This window comes from Rhipicephalus microplus, chromosome 1, assembly GCF_043290135.1.
Source record: "Rhipicephalus microplus isolate Deutch F79 chromosome 1, USDA_Rmic, whole genome shotgun sequence".
Classification (NCBI taxonomy): Eukaryota; Metazoa; Arthropoda; class Arachnida; order Ixodida; family Ixodidae; genus Rhipicephalus; species Rhipicephalus microplus.
The window spans coordinates 212,894,287-212,918,537 of NC_134700.1; the positions used below are offsets into that span (position 1 = coordinate 212,894,287).

Below are 24,251 nucleotides of genomic sequence, written 5' to 3' on the forward strand. Positions count from 1 at the left end.
TTGGCCCCGTATCTGCATGTTTTTGCGAATGTCGTCGAAAGACGATAGTCTTGCGTGTGGAGAGAGTGAACGAGACATTTAATTGACGTTCTGCGCAAGAAAATCGGTGAGTGGTATTTTGGAGGCGCTGCTTTAGAGTGCCTCGAGCGTGCAGCGGAGGCGAACGAGCGCATCAAGCCACGTCACACGTGAGACATGAGCGCTACCTGGCAGTTATCTTGAAAAGCGAAGCGCGTACGTCCTGCGCGCCCATCTCGGAGGTGATAAGGTGTAAAACGCAAGGCGACGGGTAGGTGCCACCACCGTCTCGTCTTAGCAAAGCGTTGGAAACGCTCCCCGTTCCGTGCAAGCGTTGCATGGTCAGTGCAGCTCGATAAGTGCTACGGTCCTTAAGATTACTTATGTATATGCCTTTTCTAGTAAAAGGCGCACATGCAGAACATATACGTGTTGTTATGGTGCCCCAGACACGCGCAATAATTACTGTTTAGTTGACAATTGCGCAAGCAGGAACCCTCAACCTTGAGCCACATTGGTGGGCGCTGTGGATGGGGTCGGCCGTTTCGAGTACCCGATGCCGTTAAGAGTGAACAAGCAGACGAATGTACAGACAGACAGACAGACAGACAGACAGACAGACAGACAGACAGACAGACAGACAGACAGACAGACAGACAGACAGACAGACAGACAGACAGACAGACAGACAGACAGACAGACAGACAGACAGACAGACAGACAGACAGACAGACAGACCAAAATGTTTGCGTCGAAGGTCCTTTTAAAAAGCTTCGTGTTACTCGGGAGGGCTACAGCGCTGTAGCTGCGAAGAATCGTGGCTCGTGTTTTGCCGCTGACGTACCTGGCTGCCGTGACGAAGGCGCACAGTCCCACGTACGCGAGCTCGCCGAGAAACCTAAACGGGTTCTTCCTCGTCACCAAGAAGTACAGCAGGCACTCGACCACGAAGAGTTCGACGGCAAGGCCCGACAGCACGGTGGCGACGAGCAGCGCCATCTGGTGGAACAACGCCACGATGCTCCCCACAGAGAGGATGCGCGCGCACAGCAGGCTCATCACTCCCACGGGTGTCATCCTACGAGAAAAAATGACGCGTAGACTTATGCAGAAAAACACAGGAAACAATTATGTCTGTTTGCAACGGCCGCAAGCCTCAACTGATGAACTAAACTCTGGAGTGCTGCGCGCCAAACTGACGATGTGATCAATTGGCATGCACACAACAAGCATCCGCACTGTTTCAGACGCCATCTGCGGGGTTCCTTAGTGTGCAAATATATCTGCTTAAACGGGTGCTTTTTGTTTCACCTTAATTAAAAATAGGCCGCCATAGCCGTGTATAGATCCCACTCTGGAGCTCGTACAAGTGTTAATGCATGCCAGGGTGTAATCACACCAATGCTGGTCTCCAAGTCTGTGGATTGGTCTAGAAATGTCAAACTGGAAAGCAGTCTCGCCTGAAAAGCGTGCATGGTTCCTCAGTGGGACTATTCTTCCTCATGCTCGAATAATGCGAAGAGTTGAAAAAAAAACCAAGATAGGGTTGTCAAATGTAAACCGTATAGGAACTGATGTGGATGAAAAGGTACCCACCATAATAGAGGCACCATTTTCACGCCTTCGTGCCCCATTAAGGAAACTTGCAGAGAGCAGTACTGTGCGATAAAGCATGCGCAAGAAGTTTGTTTGGTACACTTGCAGTCGGAGCTTGGTGTATATATATATATATATATATATATATATATATATATATATATATATATATATATATATATATATATATATATATATATATATATATATATTATACCCGGATTGTCTGCACATTTTAAAGATGCATTGAAGATTCATGCTATGGCAAATTTTATCAAATAAGAACCAAAATGAAATGCTAGTTGGCCCCCCGAGACAAGGCAGCAGCTGGTACTGTGCGACTCACCACATCACAAGGAAGACGAGCTTCATGATGACCACGTCCAGTGCCGCGAAGAACTGCTTCAAGATTTCAACTGGCTTACCGAGTGTGCCTAATGCGCCCCCGAAGGCGACGCAGAATACGATCAAGCCTGCGAAACAAACATTACGATTATACCTCGAGGAGAAAGGATCTTTGGAATTATGAGAAGCGAAACAACACACGCTATATCATCCACGTAATCACTTATTATATGGCACAGGCCTGCGTTAAAGCCAACTTATTGCAAGAAGTGAATCGCGCACTAAAAGACAAAGTAAATATGTCGCCTCGTTGAAACACCAGCACCTATTGCAACCGCAGCAATGACACCAGTGGCTTGGATGAAAAGAAAACACAGACGCAATAAGAACAAAGCGTATGATTGCATTGTGCGACTGCAAGAGGGAGAGTGAGGGTTATTATATAATCAAGTTGAAAGATGCTGTATTTTATTAGTTGATATTATATTTGAACTGTATGTTGAAGAGAGAGAAAGAAAAAGATCACAGCATATCCACGCACTGAATGATGATGAGTGGGGCGAAGCATCCGTCCGTTCGTTCGTGAATCCGTCCGTCCGTCCAGCCGTGAGTCGATCTGTCCGTCCATGCGTCAGTCCGTCTGTCTGTTAGTATGCTCGTCCGTCTAGCGAACACTCCAGGTACCACCATCTCGCATCTTTTCATCATATATTGCTTTTATATAGGTACCGCCATCTAGAGGACATTCCAAGAACTAAACGAGAAGTCGCTACCTACTGCATACATCCAGGAAGCACGACCCACGGCTTAAGGAGCTTCACCTCTAAAGGTCTATCCCCTGTGACACATACCCGCTCTCTCGGGTATGTGCCACAGATGGTTACAAACGATAACGGCAGACGAACGGGTGACGCCACAAGGAGCTTAGCCCCTAAAAGGACAAACTGCACGAGTTATATGGCATTCTCTTTGGTTCTCTCCTCTATTGTGGCCAGGTGTATGAAAGACTTCGATTACCAGTAGTCAGTGCTACTCATTCATCCATTTATAACACACTGGCAAAAGAATGAACCTGGACGTCAAATTGTCGCGTCCCAGTCACGCAGTTTATGTTGTACACGTAACTCTACTACGAGGTGTAACGAGGAGGAGGACTCCTTTACCCAAAGAGTTGGTTCCATTTCGTCGTGACCAGTTCCTCTTCGAGATTTCTTTCGCCGGTTCTCCTCTTATCGAGACGTTTTTCTTCTCATACGATGTATAACCCTGGTGCGAGAAGAAGTTTGAAGTGAATAAACCGTCCCGAAGAATTTCTCGGGAGACATTCATGCTGAGTTGCAATTCACACTCATGACCTCTCCGATGGTTTGGTATAATCTAGCATATGAACATGCTTTAGAACGAACAAAACTAAAGACATCTCATGTTTTCGACAGTGCATGAGTAAGATATGCTAAAACGATCCATACTAAATAAAAGATTACCCCGCAAGTCATCAAATAAAGAGTGCCCTACTGTACAACGTTGACTGAACGTTTTGTGAATGAATAGTTATGAAACGTTTATATTTATACAACTTTTGTCGACAGTGCGCCATATCCGAAACAGCGTTATAGTTAAGTGTATACAGGGCGTGTTAGCTGATGAACATGTAACTGATACGCTTAATGAATAGTCAAGCTAATATGTGTGTTGTAACAAAACAGTTTGTCGTGTAGAGCGAAAGTCTCTTGTCAAAGAAAATAAATACTAAGAAAACAAACCAGGTTTTTATTGAAAATGAAATTGTTCAGTCAAGGAACTGTGTGGAGGAACATCTTCAATACCATTAGCGCATTTATACCAATGGTTTTACAAAATCACAGTAAGAAACAGTGCTCACCTATTAGACAATGATGGAACAGACGTATCATTTAAACAAGTTGGATGCTGTCGAACTATTTGACTAAAATAATGATTTAAACATTGGTATTCAAAGCCAGCAAGAAGTAAATATTGTAGCTGACGGTTCGTAAGATGAAACTGAAATGCCTGTCAGCATAAATACTCGCTTCGAGAATAATATTAGTATATATAGTTACGCATTGTGATCAGTATACGATGGCGGAGAAGGTTCGCAGATTTTACGGTAACTGGAAAAGTTTGTAGAGAAGCGTGTTACAATAGCTAATCTGAAGCCTCGTTATTAAACCCCAGCAATTGTAATTAATTTAAAACTCTTTTGAAATGCTCTAGTGCCTTTGAGGTGAAGAAAAATGGGCTTCAGAACACTATGGAAATAAAAAGTTTCGGCAAAGGGTAATTGTGCTAATCTCGAACCTTTGGACGTGAACATCGGTAGCGCCAGAGATATTTGCAGGACTCTTACAAAACTTCGAGATAGGCGTAGAAATTACAGTAATAAGCAGATTAACATTATATAGAATTGTTACGCCGGCACGTTGTGTAGCAGTTGAATCACAGGCGAATATGAATGGGGCGTGTTTACAATCAGTAATTTAATATTGTCGTATAATCAACAGCAAGACGTTGCACTTATAATACGTCTTGCCATCTGAACTATTTCGGATCCAGTGCAGAATTTTCGACTACTTTTTATAAGCACATTCGTCACAACCCCCGGCTCAACGGCTCAGAAAAAAAAAGTTGGGAAATTTCAGTGGGGTTATACAGGTATATAAAGCATCAAATAATCACCTGCTCAACGCAAGCCTCTACGAGGTTTTCGGGAAACGCATTTCTGAAAAAAGGCAGCAGCAAGAAGCCAATGTTAGTCAGCACGATCAGGCAATTAAGAAAAATTAAATAACAAGACGACTGCCGCAGTGATACATCCAGGCGAGTCCAGGAATACCGATGAAACACCGAAAGTAAGTAACAAATAAACACGGAAATAAACGGTAATTTTGGCAACAAAAACGATGCGCTAAATGGTACTACAAGGGTTAGGCATGACCTGTAAAATATTGCAAACAGCAGAGCAACTTTTTTTCGTTTGCGACTCAATTCCTGCAAGAGGATGTCGTCCATAACACAATTCACAGCTAATTTTAGTAAAATGGCATGACAGTTCTACGTATAGACAGCCTGGTTCATGAGTTAATAACATCACAATCAAGAAAGTGAAATAAACCAACTGCGTAACAAAAATATACGCTTCTTTAGCATGTCCCTCATTGTGTAATTGAGCTGCACGTCAAGTTTCTTTGTAAGCGCATCGTTTCAACAAGCTTTTTTCGTATTAAATTTATAATTCCATAAAAAAGACGTACTTAAAGGGCCGCTAAGCGAACCAGATATTGATAACAAGGGGTGCTGTTTTAGTAGCGCATGTGTCTATCTACAACAAACATATAGCTGTGAGAATTGTGCTGCTGTAATAGCGGAGTTGCACGTGTTGATCGAAAGGCGGTGATCGTCCGTTTCACTCTTCCAATCACTAACCTCCGTTCGTCAGCTAGTCTGCTCTCCGAGAGCCACTTCGTCCTCCTCACCGAGTGCCTCTTCTAACATCACGTGACACACGTCATCACTGACGCACTCTTCAAAACAGTGTACACTTGCGGTTACCGCGACTACATTAGAGTGTGCTGTGCATTCTTCTCGGCTATACGCGGTTGTAGGTTCAGTTCGCGCAGCTTATGTGACCTCTAAACAAGACTGTGTTGGTACGGTAGCGATTTGGCACTCGCCTTACGGGCAGACTCGCTAGCACGTACACGTGGACAATATGACTAAGAACAGCCAGGAGGCTGGGCAGCTGCTTGCAGACTAACGGGAATTCGCAAGTTCTTGTTCGACCAATCACAGCGTCTATTTTCGATAGTATCACAGGTGCAACATGTCAACGTTGGCATGTTGCCGGGGAAGCCGACAACGCCAGGGGATGAGAACGGATTGCTTCTTGAAATTCGTGGTGCACTCGCGGGCGGCTTGTAGTGTTGCCACGTGTGGCATCTGTCATCACGACGGCCTTCTGATCAACGATGCGCGTGTTTATTTGAAACGTTGGAAAAAATTTTGGACGTGATTTAAGGACCCTTTACTTGGAGAATCTCAACATACACTAGTGGCAGAACGCTGGGCCAGTTCAGAGCGATGCTTGCACCTAATGTATGGTTTCAATTTTCTATTACGTTCAGCATCATGCAAAGGACAAGGACAATGCGGATGAGCACGTATTATATACGCTTCGTAAATTGCGCATCTGTTGCTATAGTGGCCACCGGAACATAATCAGGCCAAAAGATTTTGCTCCTGTGACGCATTTCTTTTGGCACAAAGAAAGTGCACTTTGAACGTGGAAAAAAAAAAACGTTTTCGCTGAGAGGCAATAATTTTTATTCCGAAAATTAGCGAGGCCAAATCTCTGACATTTACACTATGGCATAAGGAACATATTGAAGTAATGATCTATGAGAGCAATGCATCCATATAAGAGATATCCGTAGCTCTTTCTCTTTCTTTTTGCAAGTGACAATAAGCAGAATACTAGTGTAATGCCATTTTCCCGATACATAAGGGAGCAAAAGAGAGAAACCGAGAAAGTGTAGGGTAGCAAACTGGACGCATTCTAGTTAACCTATCGATCTTTCTTCTTTCTATTTCTCTCTCTTTTCTGATACACGGACGCAGTCGGTGACGACACGCCACATAGTATATTTCACTTATGATTTTCCTATCACAAGTGCTACTATAATGCTGGGATAAAAATTACGGCACTGCAGCTTGGTGGGGACTCAGTAACGGTATGCGCATTCAAAACACTACAGAATTGTTCGCCCAGTGGCATCACCCAGAACTTAACAGCCGTAAATTACACACGTTGTCGTTAATGCGTGACGCTGGATGACACGTGTGAAGAGCACTTTCTGAATCGCAGATGCGCAGTGCATTGCAAAGCCTACATGAAAAGACCATGAAAAAGTCTAGGCTAAATGCCCAGCATCACGAATTGCAGTAGAACTTTAAGTCACTGTTGACTTCCTGAACCACCTTCGTGTCACAAAATCTGAGAGCCTCAGAGTATGCGCTGTGCTACTAAATTTTGTTTTCGGCATTTTGCCAGGTAGGTGTGCGTAGACATGTAGGTAAAGAGAATGAATTCGCGGTACGAAAAACAGTGTTTGTGCATACAAAACTCCGTCACTCAAAAGTTCTCGAAACTGTCATGTAATGTTGGTAGCTGAAGAAACACACTATGCCGTGTCGAAGTTTTATTGACATCATCAAAGTTTCCGAATATCGCAGTTGAACGACATGCTCAGCATATTTCATAAATATTCGATTGCAATTGTGCTTGCAGACTTTTATAGACATGAAATGAATACCAAATCAAAATGTTTCTCTCGTATTTACTATAAAGCTTTATTTGTATTTTAAAAATTTTTGTTGCCAATGCATGGGGAAAGCTCAGAAGCTTTTGAGGTGTAAAGTCACGGAAACATAACCGAGTGTTTGCTGGTCTGGGGTGAAAATCTTGTATTTTAAATGTGCATCGTGTGCTTGTCAGCGCGATCAATTCGTTATGGCTCTGCTTTATTGGCAGCGAACTAAAATAAGACTTCACATTTTAACTTTTTTTACCGCGGAATTCACGTGTACCTTAGAAAATTTTCACAGCACCGTAAATATATATTCGTGCATTTGTGGCTTTATATGTCGACAATTCTCGCTGTATTTGTCACGTTAAAGCGCTCACCGGAAATTTTGCAAGGTACAGTCAGGCTATCGTAAGTCGGTGTATCAACAAGAAATAAAAATTCAATTCCGGGCTTTGAAGAGTTAGAGCTACCCGAGGCAGATGCAGAAATAACTTCGACCACACGCGTTCGTTAAATGCCATACAAATCTCAGCACATAGATGTTTTTGAGTTTTTCACCCATGGTAATGTGTCCGCCAGGGCTAGGAGTTTATTATGGATCCACGATAGTATACCAACGTTTTAGACACTAAGCCAGCTACCTTCATGGTTATAATAAAGGACAAATAACCAAGTTATGCAGGTTAACTTGCAAACATTTCAAAATTACAGTGATCGTTAGAGTATGAAAAATAACTGTTTTGACGAACAGCGGTATATTTAGGAACATGAAGCGAAAAAATAGGGAAATAAATAGTGAAAACAGTTGCACAAAAACAACGGAAAACGGAGAGTGACATATAGAAACTCGCCTAACAAGATCCAAAAATGTGTCTAGCAGGTGTGCACTGGCCTTCACTTCGTCCTCAACATCGAGCTCAGACTTGAGCTCGGGGCTTCCGGGATGGATAATGGTGACAAACGACAAGCCTATGAGTGCGGACGTGAAGCTGGTGCCGATGAAGATGGCGAACGTCAGCAGGGCCATCTTGCCTTTGGCCTTACCGCTCAGGTTGGCGCTGCCTGGTAATGAAAAATGCATAGAGTACATCAAAAAACAAAATTGTGATTATACACACACAAAAAGAAGAAAGGCTTGGATTAGTTCAGTTTGTCCGCCTTACCACATTGAGCAACCGATGAAGTTGAATCCTAAGTTGGTTAACGCTTGGAAGTATAGAATTCTTCCGAGCGTTAGCGAAGTCAGGGTTCCAAGAGAGTGAGGTCAGAAAAAAAAAACAGGCATGAGATTGACAACAGAGTCCGGCCGATAGTTTGTCAAACCTCGTCAATGACATTGTGCAGAAATTTAAGACAGACTGCGTGCATAATTTTCGCGACGAAATTTATGAAGACGAATTTTTCGGACACTAAGAAGGTTTCTTTCAGAGGAATCCGCATGGCTTTTGCTTGCGCCTTGGTGCTACAGACGGGTGGTTGTAACTCTCCTTTACTTATTTAGAAACGAGCTTCTGAACGTGTGATCGCACTATAGCCACACACACACACACACACACACACACACACACACACACACACACACACACACACACACACACACACACACACACACACACACACACACACACACACACACACACACACACACACACACACACACACACACACACACACACACACACACACACACACACACACACACACACACACACACACACACACACACACACACAGAGAGAGAGAGAGAGAGAGAGAGAGAGAGAGAGATATGCAAGCATACTAATCGCATATGCGTGAGTGCACACACTCACACATTACATGCACGCAACTAGAGACACGCACGCACGTACACACACGAACAGACACACAAACACACGCACAAACACACGCACGCGCACGAGTGATTGAAAAAAATTGGCCCCGTGTCTGCAAAAGACAATAGACTTGCGTGTGGAGAGAGTGAGCAAAGCATCTATTTGATGTTCTCTGCAAAAAAAAGGGGGCGAATGGTATTTTGGAGGCGCTGCGTTAGAGTGCCTCGAGCGTGCAGCGGAGGCGAACAAGCGCATCAAGTCACGGCACACGTGAGACATGAGCGCCATCTGGCAGTTTTTTTTTTTGTAAAACGAAGCGCTTGGCTCTGAGACAAGCGTGCGCGCCCGTCTCAGAGGTGATAAGGTGTAGAACGCAAGGCGACGGGTAGGTGCCACCACCGTCTCGTCTTAGGGAAACGTTGGAAAAATTCGCTTTTTCGTGAAAGCACTGCATGGTCAGCGCAGCGTGATAAGCGCTACGATCCTTAAATTTACTCATGTATGCCTTTTTTAGTAAAAGACGCACATGCAAAATATGGTGGTTATGGTGCCCCAGACATGTGCAATAATTGCTTTTCAATTGACAATTGCACAAGAATGAACGCTAAATCTTGAGCAAACATTGGTGGGCGCTGCGGATGGGGTCAGCCGTTTCGAGTACCTGGTGTCGTTAGGAGTGGACAAACAGACAAACGTACAAACAGACCAAACTTTTTGCATCGAAAGTTCCCAAGAAAGACTATCGTCTTTAAAAAAAGCTGCACTAAGTCAGGCGTCCTGCACTAAGACAGGCAAGGCTGAGTCACAGCAGAGCTGGCGGGCACATAGCTGGTCCTGGTCCGCTAGGCTGTTACCCTCTCACCTCACTCTTTCATACCCATGGCTGTGCATGCTCTGCATTTTTGCTCTGTTCATTTACTCTCAATTTCTTTTGTTTGCGTTCGCTGTCTTTATATTTTATTATCTTTCTCATCAATACTTCTTTTTTTTTCTATATACTTTCTCTTTGCGCAATCATTCTCCGACCTTCTATCTTTCTTCAGCCTCTCGTTGTGTCACGTTCTATCAACGCTTACGTTCCATCTCTTTCTCACGCTGTACATGTTTTCGCCCCTACTTTCCCTCACCCACACCCTTAATTCTGTCTTCCTAACGTCCATTTACTTTCACTTTCCTCCACCACCATTCTATGCTATGCAAAGCTGTGTTACGCCAACGTGCCCGGATAGGCGAAGGTTAAGATCCGATCCGAATGCGAAGCCATTCTCTGCGAACCGAGGGCACTTTTACGTATATCCAGTTACGTATATCCAGAGTTTTACGTATATCCATCTATACAGCCTCGTAAGTCTCGCTGCTCTCATGGTCACTTTCTTAATCTGGCATAGATCAGGATTGGCAGAGGAAGGCACGAGAGTATGACAAATGTTACTATGTGGTTAGGAAATGAATAACGCCGAAATATTCTCGTGTGCAACCTGAAATGCTTTCCTCCATTACCTTATGACACATACCCGCATAGCAGGGGCTGCAGTATCTTGGTATGCCCCACAAATGAATCAACTTTTATTTACCCCAAAACGGCAAGGACAGAAATTTTTAGTTTAAACGAGAAAGCGTTAAGAAAAATGCGGCGTCGACCATGTTGACTTGACTAATGTAAATATTAAAAATCTGGATATTGGCAAGAATTCAACCCAAACATTCCAAGTGGAAGTTAGACATTCTACCACATAGCCATGCTGGATCCTTAAACTGCTTTGGAAAAACATTCTACATAGGCGTCATGTCGGTCCAACATCTATGCTGGTTGCAATGCTGGCTGTCGAATTTTACAGCGAAGTAATAAACACTACTTATGCTCTACTGCGATACAGGCCTCGTAGGAGAATGCAGCCTAGACAGCTACTCAGTGACTGCTTCGCACAAAACTGATTTGTACAATGAGTGGGATCAGGCAAACTTTCGACCCAGGAACTTGTGTTTTTATTTCTTTTTCTTTCTCTCTGTAGATGTTCTCCCGCTTATCAGAGTACGCGCATCCTGCACCAGAGAAATCGACGCACGTGTTCTGGCAGCGAAGCAGAAGATGGAGAGGACGAAAACGGTGCGTGTCAGTTCGTGTCAAACGATAATTTATGTTAACTGAGCCCAGACTATCGGTCAGCTCAAAAAAAACAGCTCAGCCGTTAAAGAACTCCAGGTGGTCGAAATTTCCGGAGCCCTTCACTACGGCGTATTTCATAATCATGTGGTGGTTTTGGGACGTTAAACCCCACAGATCAATCAATCAATCAATCAATCAATCAATCAATCAATCAATCAATCAATCAATAAATCAATCAATCAATCAAGAAACAGCTCAGCGTTTAAGAGTACTTTAGGCGAGTAAAGGCGAGCGCATATGCATCCTGACGCGGGTGCATTTACATAGAGATATGCGCATATGCTAATTTGTTTGCAGATGCTCTGAAAACTTCGAAGGCGGGATAAATTGCTCTCCACGGCTATGTACCAAATGATAATCGCAAAAAAGACCCACCCGCCATGTGGTTGGCACGTGCACGTTATGAATACTGCGTGTGCATGAAGGCGATGCATAAATCAATTCAGGTGCAACACAGCGGGAAATGAACGGTATGTTTCGAATATTCAGTCAATACATCGTTACCGCAGTAGTTACAGGCTCACGTATCACTAGTAAGAGCACCATATTCAGTACTAGCGCCCGCTTTATTGTGTATAATACCAATCACTCTCCTTAGTGCTCAATCGTTTAGACGACAGGGCTTTCTGTGATGAAATGCTTGAATAAACCAGAAATTTTGCAATTCGAGGGAATTCTCTCTTTGTATAGGAATATAAAAAGGGACGAAAGTCTCTCTGAGGGATTGTCTAGCAGTGTTACGGAATGGGCGTCTCCATTCGAACCCCATTTCAGAGAGTTCCTCTCAATTCCTTTCAATTCTCCGGAAGGAAAAAAAACTTGGCCCATACCTGTTGCGGGAATGGCTGGGCAGTTCAATTTTATTCCTTTCATTTCTCAACGTAGGGGAGACCTCTTGATAGTTTTATCGAGTTAAGAATGAACGATTTAGAAATCTGATGTCATCAGATGCATTAAGAACAGCAAAAGTGAACAAAACACGCGAGCAAGGACGAGAGATAGTATAGATTGGTGACATATCTTTTGCAGTACAACAGCCCTACTTCTCCCCTATCCCGCTACCAATCGTATTTGTATAATCAGCATGTTTTTAATGAATTGTGATGTTTTAATATTTCTAAAACTCAAAGGGTAACGCTGAAATGGCGACGTAGCGTATTCTTGGGGTGACACCAATTAGTGTTCAGAAAGACTAAGCAGCTTTGCCACTCGTATGGAGAAAACTAACATTTGGTTACTGGGTAACAAAATACTCTAGGTCTGCTGCTATTAGTTTGAACAGTGCACCGCTAGGGTACCTTGTGCCTTTGTATTGAACACGGAACACTGGGCTGCACTGATAGTGAGCCCTTACGCTTGTCAAGCGCGCATCACTAGCATAGATGAGGTGAGGAGAACTTTCTCTGTTCCCCTGCTCAGCCATGCAATGTATTTCTTGTCGAAAAGGTTATTTACGCGTGTCAGGTACTAAACTGCACGTGAGAAAGATAAGGCTGATCGTAGAGTACTCGCCACTTTCGTGTGGGGGTATCACTGGGAACTGACACGCAGAGTTAATTTGTTTCTCCATTCAGTATGTGTAGGTGTAATGCGTTTGTTCGTACACTAAGTTATGCCTATGCTTCTCTTTTACAACTTGGCTGACCGCAAACACTTTTACACCACGCCTACCCTTGGCTCTGGCTAACTAAAAGTGGACCTAGAAAACGCGCTGTAACCTTCAACCATTAAAAAAGAAAACATTTACGGAGGCCTACGTGACTGATTTGAACATGATATTCAGTAGTAGCAACTAAGGTTGTAGCAAAATACGTGTTTCCGCAATGGTCCTCACCTACCCCTCTATACCTTCTTCTAACGAAGAACTCTGAGAACTCCCGTGTCCAGCGCCACTGAATTTTGCAAGTTTTGTCAATAGAACAAACATACTCGTTAGTCTGTGTATTGTTGGGACGGCTTCTTGCTCTTCCGTAGTAGAGTACCGCATACTCTAAACAGTTAAACCCGTATTCTAAACACACTGATTCAACTCGAGCGAGTGTCGGAGTCACCTGTGATGATGCTGGCGATCATCATGGGTAGTACGAGCATGCGTAGGCACCGCATGAACACCTCGCCAGGAATGCCGAGCAGCATGATGGTGGACTCGCTGGGGCTCGCCTGTCGCAGTCCGAGGCCCAGCACCACACCGGCCACGACGCCGCCTAGCGTGAAGAGCAGGAAAAAATGCTCCTTGGCGAACTTGCGCAGCTTGGCCCTCAGAGACAGGGCTCGCACCTCCATGGTGGCCATCCTGCACTCCTCGAGTTTCATCTTTCCGTTCTGCGAAAGAGATCAAGAAGGAAGGAACAGAAATGCAGCTCATGAGCCCTCTATTTAGTTCTTCATTGTGGGTCAACTATAACTGAGCTTCACACATAACTGCCTGTGCCAGATTACCACGAAAGCTTATGCAGCACTCTCTCTATTAATGTGATAAAAGTGGTATTTTTTTCGGAAATAACTCACTGACCATGCTTACGTCATGCGTTATTGTGCATACAAATTTCGTGCGCGTTTGCATACTTTCCAGTGAAAAGTTGATGCTCAGATATGAGCCTTTGTAGGGTATTGTGTGCAAGATATTGATTGATATGTAAGGTTTAACGTCCCAAAACCACCATATGATTATGAGAGACGCCGTAGTGGAGGGCTCCGGAAATTTCGACCACCTGGGGTTCTTTAACGGGCACCGAAATCTGAGCACACGGGTCTACAACATTTCCGCCTCCATAGGAAATGCAGCCGCCGCAGCCGGGATTCGATCCGACGACCTGCGGGTCAGCAGCCGAGTACTTTAGCCACTAGACCACCGCGGCGGGGCTTGTGTGCAAGGTGAGAAGAGTAGCCGGCGCCACAGGTTGCCACCAACTTCTCGTTATACAAGTTTCACACACACACACACAAAAATTGGCAGCATATGCACGGAGTGCATGATGGAGAGTGGGACGAAGCATTCGTCCGTCCATTCGTTCTTGCTTCCGTCCGTTCATGCGTCCGTCTTTGTGACCGCCCATGCGTCCATCCGCCCGTCCGTGCGTGCGTCCGTTCGTGCGCCCGTTCATGCGTCCATCCATGCATCTGTCTGTGTGTCCGTTCGTCCATCTATTCAACACTCCAAATACCACCATCTCGCATCTTTTCATCATATATTCCCCATACAAAAGCACCGCCATCAAGCGGACATTCCAAGGACTAAACGAGAGGTGGCACACGCACACTTTCTTACGGCTTGCGCTTCGGGTCTACTTCCCAGAGTCTCGTCGCGACCGCCGAAGAGAGCAGACGTGTTTTTCGGTCGGTCCCCGACCGGTTTTCCTGGAGGAGCACGCGAGCGTCTAGTGAGGCGCCGTACCTTACGGGCGCTTCCATGCTTCCATTTTTTTTTCTCCCCCAGTTTTTTATTTTGATAGCTTTTGCGCACACCCGTGCGCCGTTTTAAATTTTTTCTTCCCTCCCTTGTCCTATTGAGCCATTTTTTGTCTCAAGCCCTGTTCAGGGCTATCAAGATATTGAGGAAATGTAGAGCCCTCTCATCTCCCCTTAGTTCTTTTTTTTTTTATCTGTAATGACCTCGCCTAGTACGGCCCATCGCCTCTACCAGTAGTGACGGACACCCCTTCTAAGGACGCTCCTGACGAGATCACCCTCTGCGCGAGCCTGCATGCTACCGCAACGAGCCGCCCCAGCTCACCCAATCAATCGCCTGCGGCCCCGATGATTACCCGGGCTCGTAAACTGAAGGCTGCTGCCAATCGTCTTCAAAAGCACTCATCTACCAGCACCCCAACTTCTCGGCCCCATGTACGAAGGATCGGGAAACTGTTGCCACCACGCCGGCGTCAGGCACCAACAATCAAGGCCGCCACCACGAAAAGCGCGAAGCTAACGGCCGCAGCCGAGGAGGCCGCCGCCGCCATTTCCTTAGTACCACAGCCTTCCCAACTCCATCTTGTACCCACACTACAAGAGGGAAGCAAGGCTGAGCTGCAGGACTACCAAGAATCGGTCGCATCAACACCGGCAGACAGCGAGGAACAGGCCAGTACCGATTCCTCCTCGCCCACATCATCCTCCTCTTGGGAGCACAACACGCCTCCGTCCTCCTCTCCGTCCCTGTCGCCCTCCCCAAAGGGTCTGGCCCTTTTCAGAACCGGAATCTGCGCTGACGGACCAGGCCGCCAACGGGCAACACAACAGGCGTCGTTTGCAGCTCCTCCCAAGCGAGCGCGCGCTCACTCTGCGCCGCCGGCAACCACTTTCTGCCCTTGCCTGCTGGCCGGGCAAGCCTGCCGCGCCGGGCGTCAAGAAGACCTGTTCGGAGAGGGGTGTGCACGCAGTGCTGTCTCTCCCCTTTTTCCAGGCGAAGGAACGCGCATGACCTCTACTGGAAGGGCAACCGAGGCAACATTGGAGTCTCTTGCGCAAGCGGGAGCCTCCCAGACCGCCACAGGAAATCCCACCCTCCTCGAGCCTTCCCCACCTTCTTCCGGTCACACAACCCGTCCGACCCGTCCTCCAGAGAGAGCGGCCTCTCCGGTGTCTGATGGGGTGGTTTGTTTACCTCCCACCTCCTCGCCACAACAACAGCACTCTCCTCCACTCTCCCGCTCAAAGGAGAGCACGGGCGCGTCGTCTGCTACGGCCGCAGCTCCTCCGAACTCTGCCGCTAGCACCGCGCCACACCCTCCTTCTGCTTTCGGCCCCATGCGCCCACTGACGGTGGACGCCTCTACCGAAGCAGATTATGAAGAGGCCCGACGCAAGCATCAACAGAAAAACGGATTTCCGTGCCAGGCATCAACAGCTACAAATGCCCCTTCCAGTAGGCAGCCAGCCAGTGCAGCTCCCCCAAGCAAGGGAAAGGGGCCCCGCCAGAAACCAGGTCGCCGCCAGCACCAACTCGATATTATCGAACACCTGGTCGCGAATGAGCCCCGCCGCACCTCTGCCACCATCCTCTACCGCCCCAAGGGCAGGAAGAACAACTTCCTCTCCCTCAGCCGCGACGCAATTGCAGCACAGCTCTCGAAGGTGCCCGGCACGAAGCGTGTGCGCATTAACTTCAGCGGCAACGTTGTTGCGGTTGACACCACACCCGGAGCTGACACCTCCGCTCTCCTGGCAGTGGAAAGCATCGGGAATGTGGCTGTCAACGCCAAGACCGCCAACAAAGGTACCTGTACCGGCGTACTTCACGGCGTTGACGCGGCTTTTGACGAGGAGGTCCTCAAAAACAACATAGAGAGCTCTGCTCCCATCCTCTCTTGTGCCCGTACCGGACGCAATGTCCTTCTCCGATTTGTGGGTAACGCACCGCCACCTGAGGTGGCGTTATTTAAGCAGACCCGCCCTGTACGTTGTCGTCGTCGCCGCCCTCTCCAGTGCGCTGGCTGTGGCGCTTTCGGACACACTCATGCGACGTGCACCAGCTCCCCACGCTGTTCGCGCTGTGGCGGCGACCACGCCCGCGCCGACTGCGTTGCACCCGGCCCCAAGTGCCTACACTGCGGCGGCCCACATCCCGCCACCGAGCCCCGATGCCCTCGCTGGCAACACGAGAGGAAGGTGCTAGAAATCATGGCCTCTGCGGACCCGCCCCTCTCTCGTCGTGAGGCCGAGAGGAACCTTAAGAGCGAGGGAAAAGCCGTGCCTGCTCGAGCACCGTGCACTGGTATTTCCTCGGTAGTGCAACCGGGCCGGACGTACAGCGCGGTTGTTTCGCCCCCGGCCGCCGAACCCTCAGCCCCCGACTGCGAGGTGCAAAAGGACATGGTGATTAGTGCCCTGGCCGCTGCCGTGCAGGCCCTCATCGGGACAATACCGCAATCCGGCCCTGTGTTCGAGCTGTGCAACGCGGCCCTGGCCGCCCACGCTGCCCTCAATTAACATGGCTAGCGGCAAGGTGTTTCGGCCGCGGATTCTTCAATGGAACGTTCGTTCCCTCCGCTGCCGTCACGCCGAGCTGTCTACCCAACTCCTCCGACGCGAGTACGACGTCTTGCTGCTGCAGGAAACCTACGCTCGCGTCGGAACACTCAACCTACCTGGTTTTGTTGGCTATCACAGCACCACGCAGTGCGAACTTGAAGAGTGTAGCGCAGTCCGGTGCAGCACTCCCTCGCATCCTCCCGGCACGTCGCGGGCTTCGGTTTATGTGCGCGCCGACCTCCCTCACGCTGCAGTGGACATCGAGGACATTCTCTGTGACACCCTCGAGGCCGTCGCCCTGACTGTGCGCATCGGGAGCACGGACACCAGTGTCGCTAGCGTGTACGTGCGCACATCGAACTACTCGGCACGCTGGGACACCCAATTCGTGTGCCGCCTCGCAGACCGCCTAAATCGCGACGCGGTCATCGGTGGCGACTTTAACTCTCACCACACCTCCTGGGGCAGTGGCGTGACGAACCACCGTGGGCGCGACCTTCTCGATGCCGTGCAAAAGGCCGGACTGCTCGTTATAAACACGGGTAGCTGTACTCTCGCGCGCCGTGGTGTGTCCGACAGTGCCATCGACCTGACTCTCGTGGGTGGTACGTGTAAATATGAGTGGCAACGTGCACCGGACTCTCAGGGCTCCGACCACTACCCCATCGTGGTCACACCCCCCTCAGCTTACATCAGGTACACTCGGACCTACAGTGTTGTGAAGTGGACTCGCTTCAGAGAACTGTGTGCTAGAGTGCCAGTCTCTCCAGACTTCTTCACCGCGCTGGCCGAGTGTCACGACGCAGCTACCACCCACTGCACCGTGCCTGCGGGCACCCCCGCACCAGACATCAGCCTCCTCAACCTTCGCGCCGCGCGTCGCAGGGCGCAGATTGTGGCGGTGCGCTCGCAGAAGGCGGAACATTGGCGTGCCTATAACTGTATTGACGCGGTGTGCCGCAGGCACGCCAGACGCCGTCGCAACCAGAGCTGGGGGAGCCTCTGCTCGTCACTAGATGACCCTCAGAACCACGCCCAAGCCTGGCGCATTTTCGCTGCCGTTCTTCGCACCAGAGAGCCTCGCTGCCCGGTTCTCTGTGTTGCTGTTGCAATGAGGATCGCCACGCAGGAATTGGCTGAGCTGCTGGCAGACAAGTTTGCCCCTCCTGCTTGCCCACAGCCTCCACAGGGACTACCACCTGTGCCTGCACTCAACAGGCCTGAGCTCTTCGCTCCCGAGCGGTACTTTCCCACCGAGGGCATTCTGCTAGAGATCCGCGCATTGTGCACGGAGGAGTTTACTCTCAGCGAGCTGACCGCAGTGCTCAACAACCGCACGAAGCGGTCTGCCCCGGGAGTGGACGGCCTCACCTACCAGGTGCTGCGCAACATTGACCCCTCCACGCGGCCCCGGTTGCTGGAGGCCTACAACGAAGTGTGGCGCACAAGTCAGGTGCCTCCTGGCTGGAAAGAGGCGCTCGTGGTGCCCATCCTGAAGCCACGGAAGCCGGCCACGGAGCTTTCATCCTACCGGCCAGTGTCACTTACCTCGGCCGCAGGGAAAGTCATGGAAGCCATGGCATTGCGACGCCTTCGCTGGATTGCCACCGCAACCAACGCATTCCCTCCCGAACAGAGCGGATTTCGCCCAAGGCGCTGTACGTTCGACTCACTGGCCGACGTGATCGCCACCCTCGAGGAGGCCAAGTACCGCGGCGATTACGGCATTCTCGTGCTGCTCGACGTGAGAAGTGCGTTTGACTGTTTGCCCCACGCATCGATTTTGGACGCACTTCGTGACCTCGGTGTGTGCGGGCGGATGTTTGACTACCTGGAGAGCTTCTTGGGCGACCGCACTCTTCGCGTTCGTGTTGGCTCCACAATCAGCGGTCCCCACTCCGTCACCGCAGGCGTACCCCAGGGCAGCATACTGAGCCCTTTTCTGTTCAATCTGGCTCTTGCCAAGCTGCCCGACTACATCCCGTGCAACACGGCGTGTGAAGTGCATGTGGCGATTTACGCCGATGACATTGCGCTGTTTGCCTGCGGCCCCGGTCGCCACCGGGCAGCCCTTCTCGAGTCCCTCCAGGTGGCCATCGACGCGGTTGACGCATTCCTGAACGGGGTTGGACTGGCGCTCGCCGCCTCCAAGACGGAGGCACTGCTCGTCCACCCGCGAGCGTCGACACGCCGCTCCACGCCTCGGCTCTCACTCCGGGGCCTCCCCATCGAGTGGAGCACGAAGGTGCGCTACTTGGGGGTGACCATAGACCACCGGCTCAGCTGGCGACCGGCCGTCAACGATCTGCGGACGAGCAACCGCAAGGTACTCGGCGCCGCACGCAGTCTCCTCGCGCGAGGGCACGGCTGCACCCCTGCCCTTGCCCTGCGAGTCTACAACGCAGTCGCATCGGCACGCGTGATCTACACTGCAGCAGTGGCTTCGTTGAGTGCTTGCCAGCTAGCTGCCTTGGACGCGGACCATCGCAACGCCGTGCGGGAGTACTACGGACTTCCCCAAACCTCCCAGGTGGGCCCCACGCTCGCCGAAGCGGGGGAAACTCCCATCTCCCTGCGGGTGACCCAGCGGACACTAAATCATGTACTGCGGCTGAAAACCACAAGGCAGGGGCAGCTCCTTGTGAACAGGCTATATGCTCTACCTCACTCATCCATGGGGCAGCGGGCGAGTGAGCTCTTGACGGTTGTGCCATACATGCAGTACCCCAGCTGGCTGGCTATCCCACCCTACCGCCACACCCCTCTGGTGATCACCAAGACCATTGGCGGCATCAAAGCGAAGGCGCGCACCCCGCTGGCAGCGATGCAGCAGGAGTGCTCCGCCCTCCTTCACGAACAGCTGAACGGCCGGCTGCTTGTTTACGTCGACGGGTCAGTGCTTCGCGACGGCTCCGCGGCCGCCGCCTGCGTTGTGCCATCAGTCGGCGCGGTTCTCAAGTGCCGCCTCCCCTCCCTCGCCTCCTCCACTGTGGCGGAACTCGCCGCTATAAATTTGGCAGCCGATTTCCTCAGTGAGCGGGCACCCATGAGCGCTGCAGCCATCATCTGCGACTCCCGGGCGGCCTTGGCCGCGATCTCGCGCGAGGAAGACGGCAGCCTCCTTGCGCAGAGAGTTGCCCGGAAGCTGCACGCCGTGCAGCAAACGGGGTGCGACCTTTCGCTGCACTGGGTGCCTTCGCACATCGGAATACCCGGCAACGAGGCGGCCGACTGTGCCGCGAGGGATGCGCACGACCCCGACACCGGCGTCACCAACTTCGTGTGCTCCGCGGATGCCGGCCGTCTCCTCACCGCCCGCTACGTGCGCGAGCGTCATCCCGACCCTCGCGTAGCAGCTGGAAAGCCGCCGCGGCGGCTCCCTCTCAAGGGCCTCCCAAGACGAGACCGCGGTTTCCTTCTCCGTCTCCGCACCGGAGACAACTACACCGCCGAGCGAAAACATCGGCACTCCGGGCGTGGCAGTCCATACTGCATGGACTGCGGCGACCTGGAGACTCTGGACCACCTTTTGCTTCATTGCCCGGCTGGTGACGCGAGCAGACAGGTGATTCTCGCAACGTACGGAGCTCTCGGCCTGCCTCGGACAACAACTGAGCACCTCTTGTTCCCGAACAGTGGCCGCGCGCATATCAAGCGTGCCCTTTCAGCGCTGCTCGACTTTGTAGACGGAAGCGGACTGCGTGAGCGAATTTAGAGAATTCGCGCCCCGTGATTTTGGTAGACGATCTGTGCGTCCCCCCCTTCCTTTGCTCGCTCTCTCCTTTCTCTTTCCTCTCTTCGCTCAAGTCTATTATCCCCATTCCCCTTCCCATGTGAACCACTGCTGAGGTGTCGCACTTAGCTGCAGACAGTTGCGGGGTTCACTTTTCTTTTCTTTTCCAATTTTAAGAACCACTTCCCCCTCTACTTCCCACCTTTAACCACCACGAGTTCATTTATATACTAGTTCATTGTATTCATGGCACTGCGGCTCAACCCTCGCTAAACCTTTCTAAAACTGAAGAGGTTACACCCAGCGAGTATAATGTAGCAACCCTTTCTTGTCAGATAGTGCTCAATGTACATGCCAATGGCTGCTAATGCGGATCGCAGCGTGCGAGTTGACTAAAAGCCGAATGCTCCTGTCTCTCATTCCCCATTAGCAGCCATTGGCGTGTACATTGAGCACTATTTTTTATTGTTCAACAACGTACAGAAGAAATCTCTCACCAGCCCCACCTTGGAGGTCAAAATGTTATACTTGTTACACACTACAACGGCTACGAGAGACGAACGGGTGCCACTCTAAGGAGCTTCGTCCCTAAAAATGAACACTGTTTAGTTAATTATACATATATAACTATAACTGAAGTAGAAAAAAATATCGCTGTCGCCTTCGAGCCGCCTTGAGCAAAAGACCTAAGTGGGGAGGGGACATGAGATTTCAGTTTTCAGCTTGAGAAGAAAAAAATCGGCACATCCCATGTATATGGGAATCAACTTTATGCGAAACACGTGGTGGGAAGGTGGGCGTGGTAGCATTTTTTTTATTGAGCGACACGTCATGAAATGACGTTAAATATAGGTACAAATGTTGCACACAGAGACATATGTTGAAGGGTCAGATGTTTATATAACCAGTTTTTCACTTGCACAACGGTGTCAGCCGCAAATGTGTTTTAGCGACACCAGAAGCTGACATGAAGCGCTGATGCTCACGATGACACTGGCCCTTGACACTGCTACATAAATCAATTTCAGCGCATGACACCTCACCGCGAAGTGACGTTACCCCGACGTGACGGCTGCATGAAAGGAGTACATATGTAATGTTTTTAAAATGGGGTAGGCAGCACTGCAACCACTATTGACGTTTCATGAAGATTAGCGTCTATTTTAAAAGTAGTTCCGAGACCTGGCGTAGCTCTGTGGTATAGAATGCTTGCATGCCACGCAGAATGCTTGGGTTTGATTCCTGCTGGGACCCCGAAATTTAATATTTGCATTCGTCGGTTGGCCTATGCTGCTTAAGTCCGGTTTTTTTTTAACACTGAAATTTATTCTATGCCTTCGTTGGGTCGACGCTACCGATGTTGGGCATTGCTTAACGCTCACGCGTTAAAATTGCCCATGTGTGTTCTTGTCGTTTCTGGGTAGATACTTTCCATCACCTGTGGCATATACCCGCTTACAAGCGGCACATACCCGCCCGTGAGTATGTGCCACTGCCTGGCGGGAAGTGTTTGACGACGTGCGCGACGGGATTGTGACATTATTCACGTCTTGACGAGCGCGTCACATTCGTCAAACCATCTTACCCTCCCATGCTAATTTTGGTTCACGCCAAGTTGAGGGGGTGACCACAAGAGCACACAAACGTAAGCGGATAGATAGATAGATAGATAGATAGATAGATAGATAGATAGATAGATAGATAGATAGATAGATACGCTCAAAGTCGCCGAAGTTCACTGAGAAATGCTTCGCATTTAATAGTGGCGATAAGAGGAGTAAAGTTTACCTCTTGACGAAACTGACCAATGTCAGCTCTAGAACACCAGCAGCCAATGACTTCGCGCGCGCTTCACGTGCAGAAACATGTGTTCACTGCGGAAAGTCGGCGAACCATCTCTGATGTGGGGAGAGAGCAGTTGCACGCTCATATGCGGCGCATCCACAAAGCATTCACTGCTGTAGCAGATTGTATATTCCGGCGACAGGTTACTTGTGCAGTTGTGTAATCTCGACAAACTAACACAGTTACACTGCCAGGGAAACACCGCGTACGCAAACATAGGTGCAGAGCAAAAGAAAAAGAAAGAATATAGAATCACTGCAGACATGGCTAACACGTCTGTCGGCTCGGTATGCCACCGTGAGTATGTTTTCCTCGAGGCTCAGTTGGTGTATGCACAATTCAAATAGACGGCTCTGCGCACAACTGTTGCAACACTTTGCATAGCTTCACCAGAGCACCGCGAATTTAATGCCACGAAAGGGGAAATGGGGAATGAGGAAATGGAGAGAGGGAGTGAACGCCCGCACACGGATATGGAGAGACAGCTGGAAAGGCAAAACACAGCACCGCTTTTATCTATGCAAACAAGAAGCGCTAATTTTATGCGTCAAACGCAAAACACCCTATGGTTGAAAAAAAGATCGCAGTTTCCCGAGTGGGAACACTGGTTAGCATGCGGAGCATACATGTTGAACTGCGATAAATGTGGTTTGTAATTTGCGACATACGTGTGTGTGATGAGTGAACACGAGTGAACACGCACACACGTATGCTGCGAAAGACGATGTTTATTGATGAGACGCTTTGGGTATTTTGAGCAAGATGGCTTTATGGGCCGTAAAGTGAAGGGTGAGTGGGTCTTCTTGCAGCGGTCAAAGGTCGAAATTTGCAAAGACGTGGTCGATGCACGTCCCGCGAACCATGGTCGGATGATGTTTGCCGTCGTGCGTTGCTCGTTTTAGCGAGTGCCGCGACTCCATGTATACGACCACCTAATCGTCCTTGATGACGTCGACGTTGAACTCACCAACTATCACGAAGGGTCGTCGTTTCAGGTATTCTTCCCCGGCTTCGTCGACGTACTTCTCCGCGGCGGCACGCGATAGGTGTCGCGCGGCGCGCGGAGGGGAGAAGCGGGTGCAGCGCGCGCTGTGTTGAGAGGAGGAAGGGATGCACAGATGGCTGGCGCAGGAGGAGGGGAGGCTGCGGACGGCGACGGCGCATGACTAGCCCTTAGTATAACATGCTCCGCATGTAAAAAGGTTCAGCTGGCCTCACTGTGTATATTCATGCTGTGAAAAATAGGCGCTGTCAGAACGCAGACGACAGTCATGGAGCTTCTAGCTGAGGCCGATCTCCGTGAAATTATGTCAGGGGCAAACGCGTTGGGGGAATCGCAGTGTACGCACTTTGTCGACCCATGGCCGCGGACTTTTCCGCTCTGAAATGAGTGCTTCGTCAAACCTTACAATGTTGTACTAAGTATTTGACGCGTTTTG

At 49.5% G+C, this 24,251-nt stretch overlaps 1 protein-coding gene and 1 long non-coding RNA gene across 4 annotated transcripts in view; one reads left to right on the plus strand and one right to left on the minus strand.

The window, feature by feature from the left end:
- LOC142806517 (uncharacterized) overlaps positions 1-24,251 on the plus strand; it is a 484,058-nt gene that overhangs the window by 22,400 nt on the left and 437,407 nt on the right. The gene's annotated exons all lie outside the window — the stretch shown is intronic.
- LOC142806428 (putative sodium-dependent excitatory amino acid transporter glt-6) overlaps positions 1-24,251 on the minus strand; it is a 59,048-nt gene that overhangs the window by 2,224 nt on the left and 32,573 nt on the right. For all 3 annotated transcript variants that reach the window (XM_075891269.1, XM_075891268.1, XM_075891267.1), the window contains exons 2-7: positions 13,316-13,586; positions 8,135-8,345; positions 4,657-4,699; positions 3,123-3,225; positions 1,961-2,087; positions 863-1,096 (exon numbers count right to left, since the gene is read on the minus strand). In XM_075891269.1, the coding sequence (XP_075747384.1) occupies positions 863-1,096; positions 1,961-2,087; positions 3,123-3,225; positions 4,657-4,699; positions 8,135-8,345; positions 13,316-13,577 (980 nt within the window). In that variant the 5' untranslated portion in view covers positions 13,578-13,586. The remainder of the gene's footprint in view (positions 1-862; positions 1,097-1,960; positions 2,088-3,122; positions 3,226-4,656; positions 4,700-8,134; positions 8,346-13,315; positions 13,587-24,251) is intronic.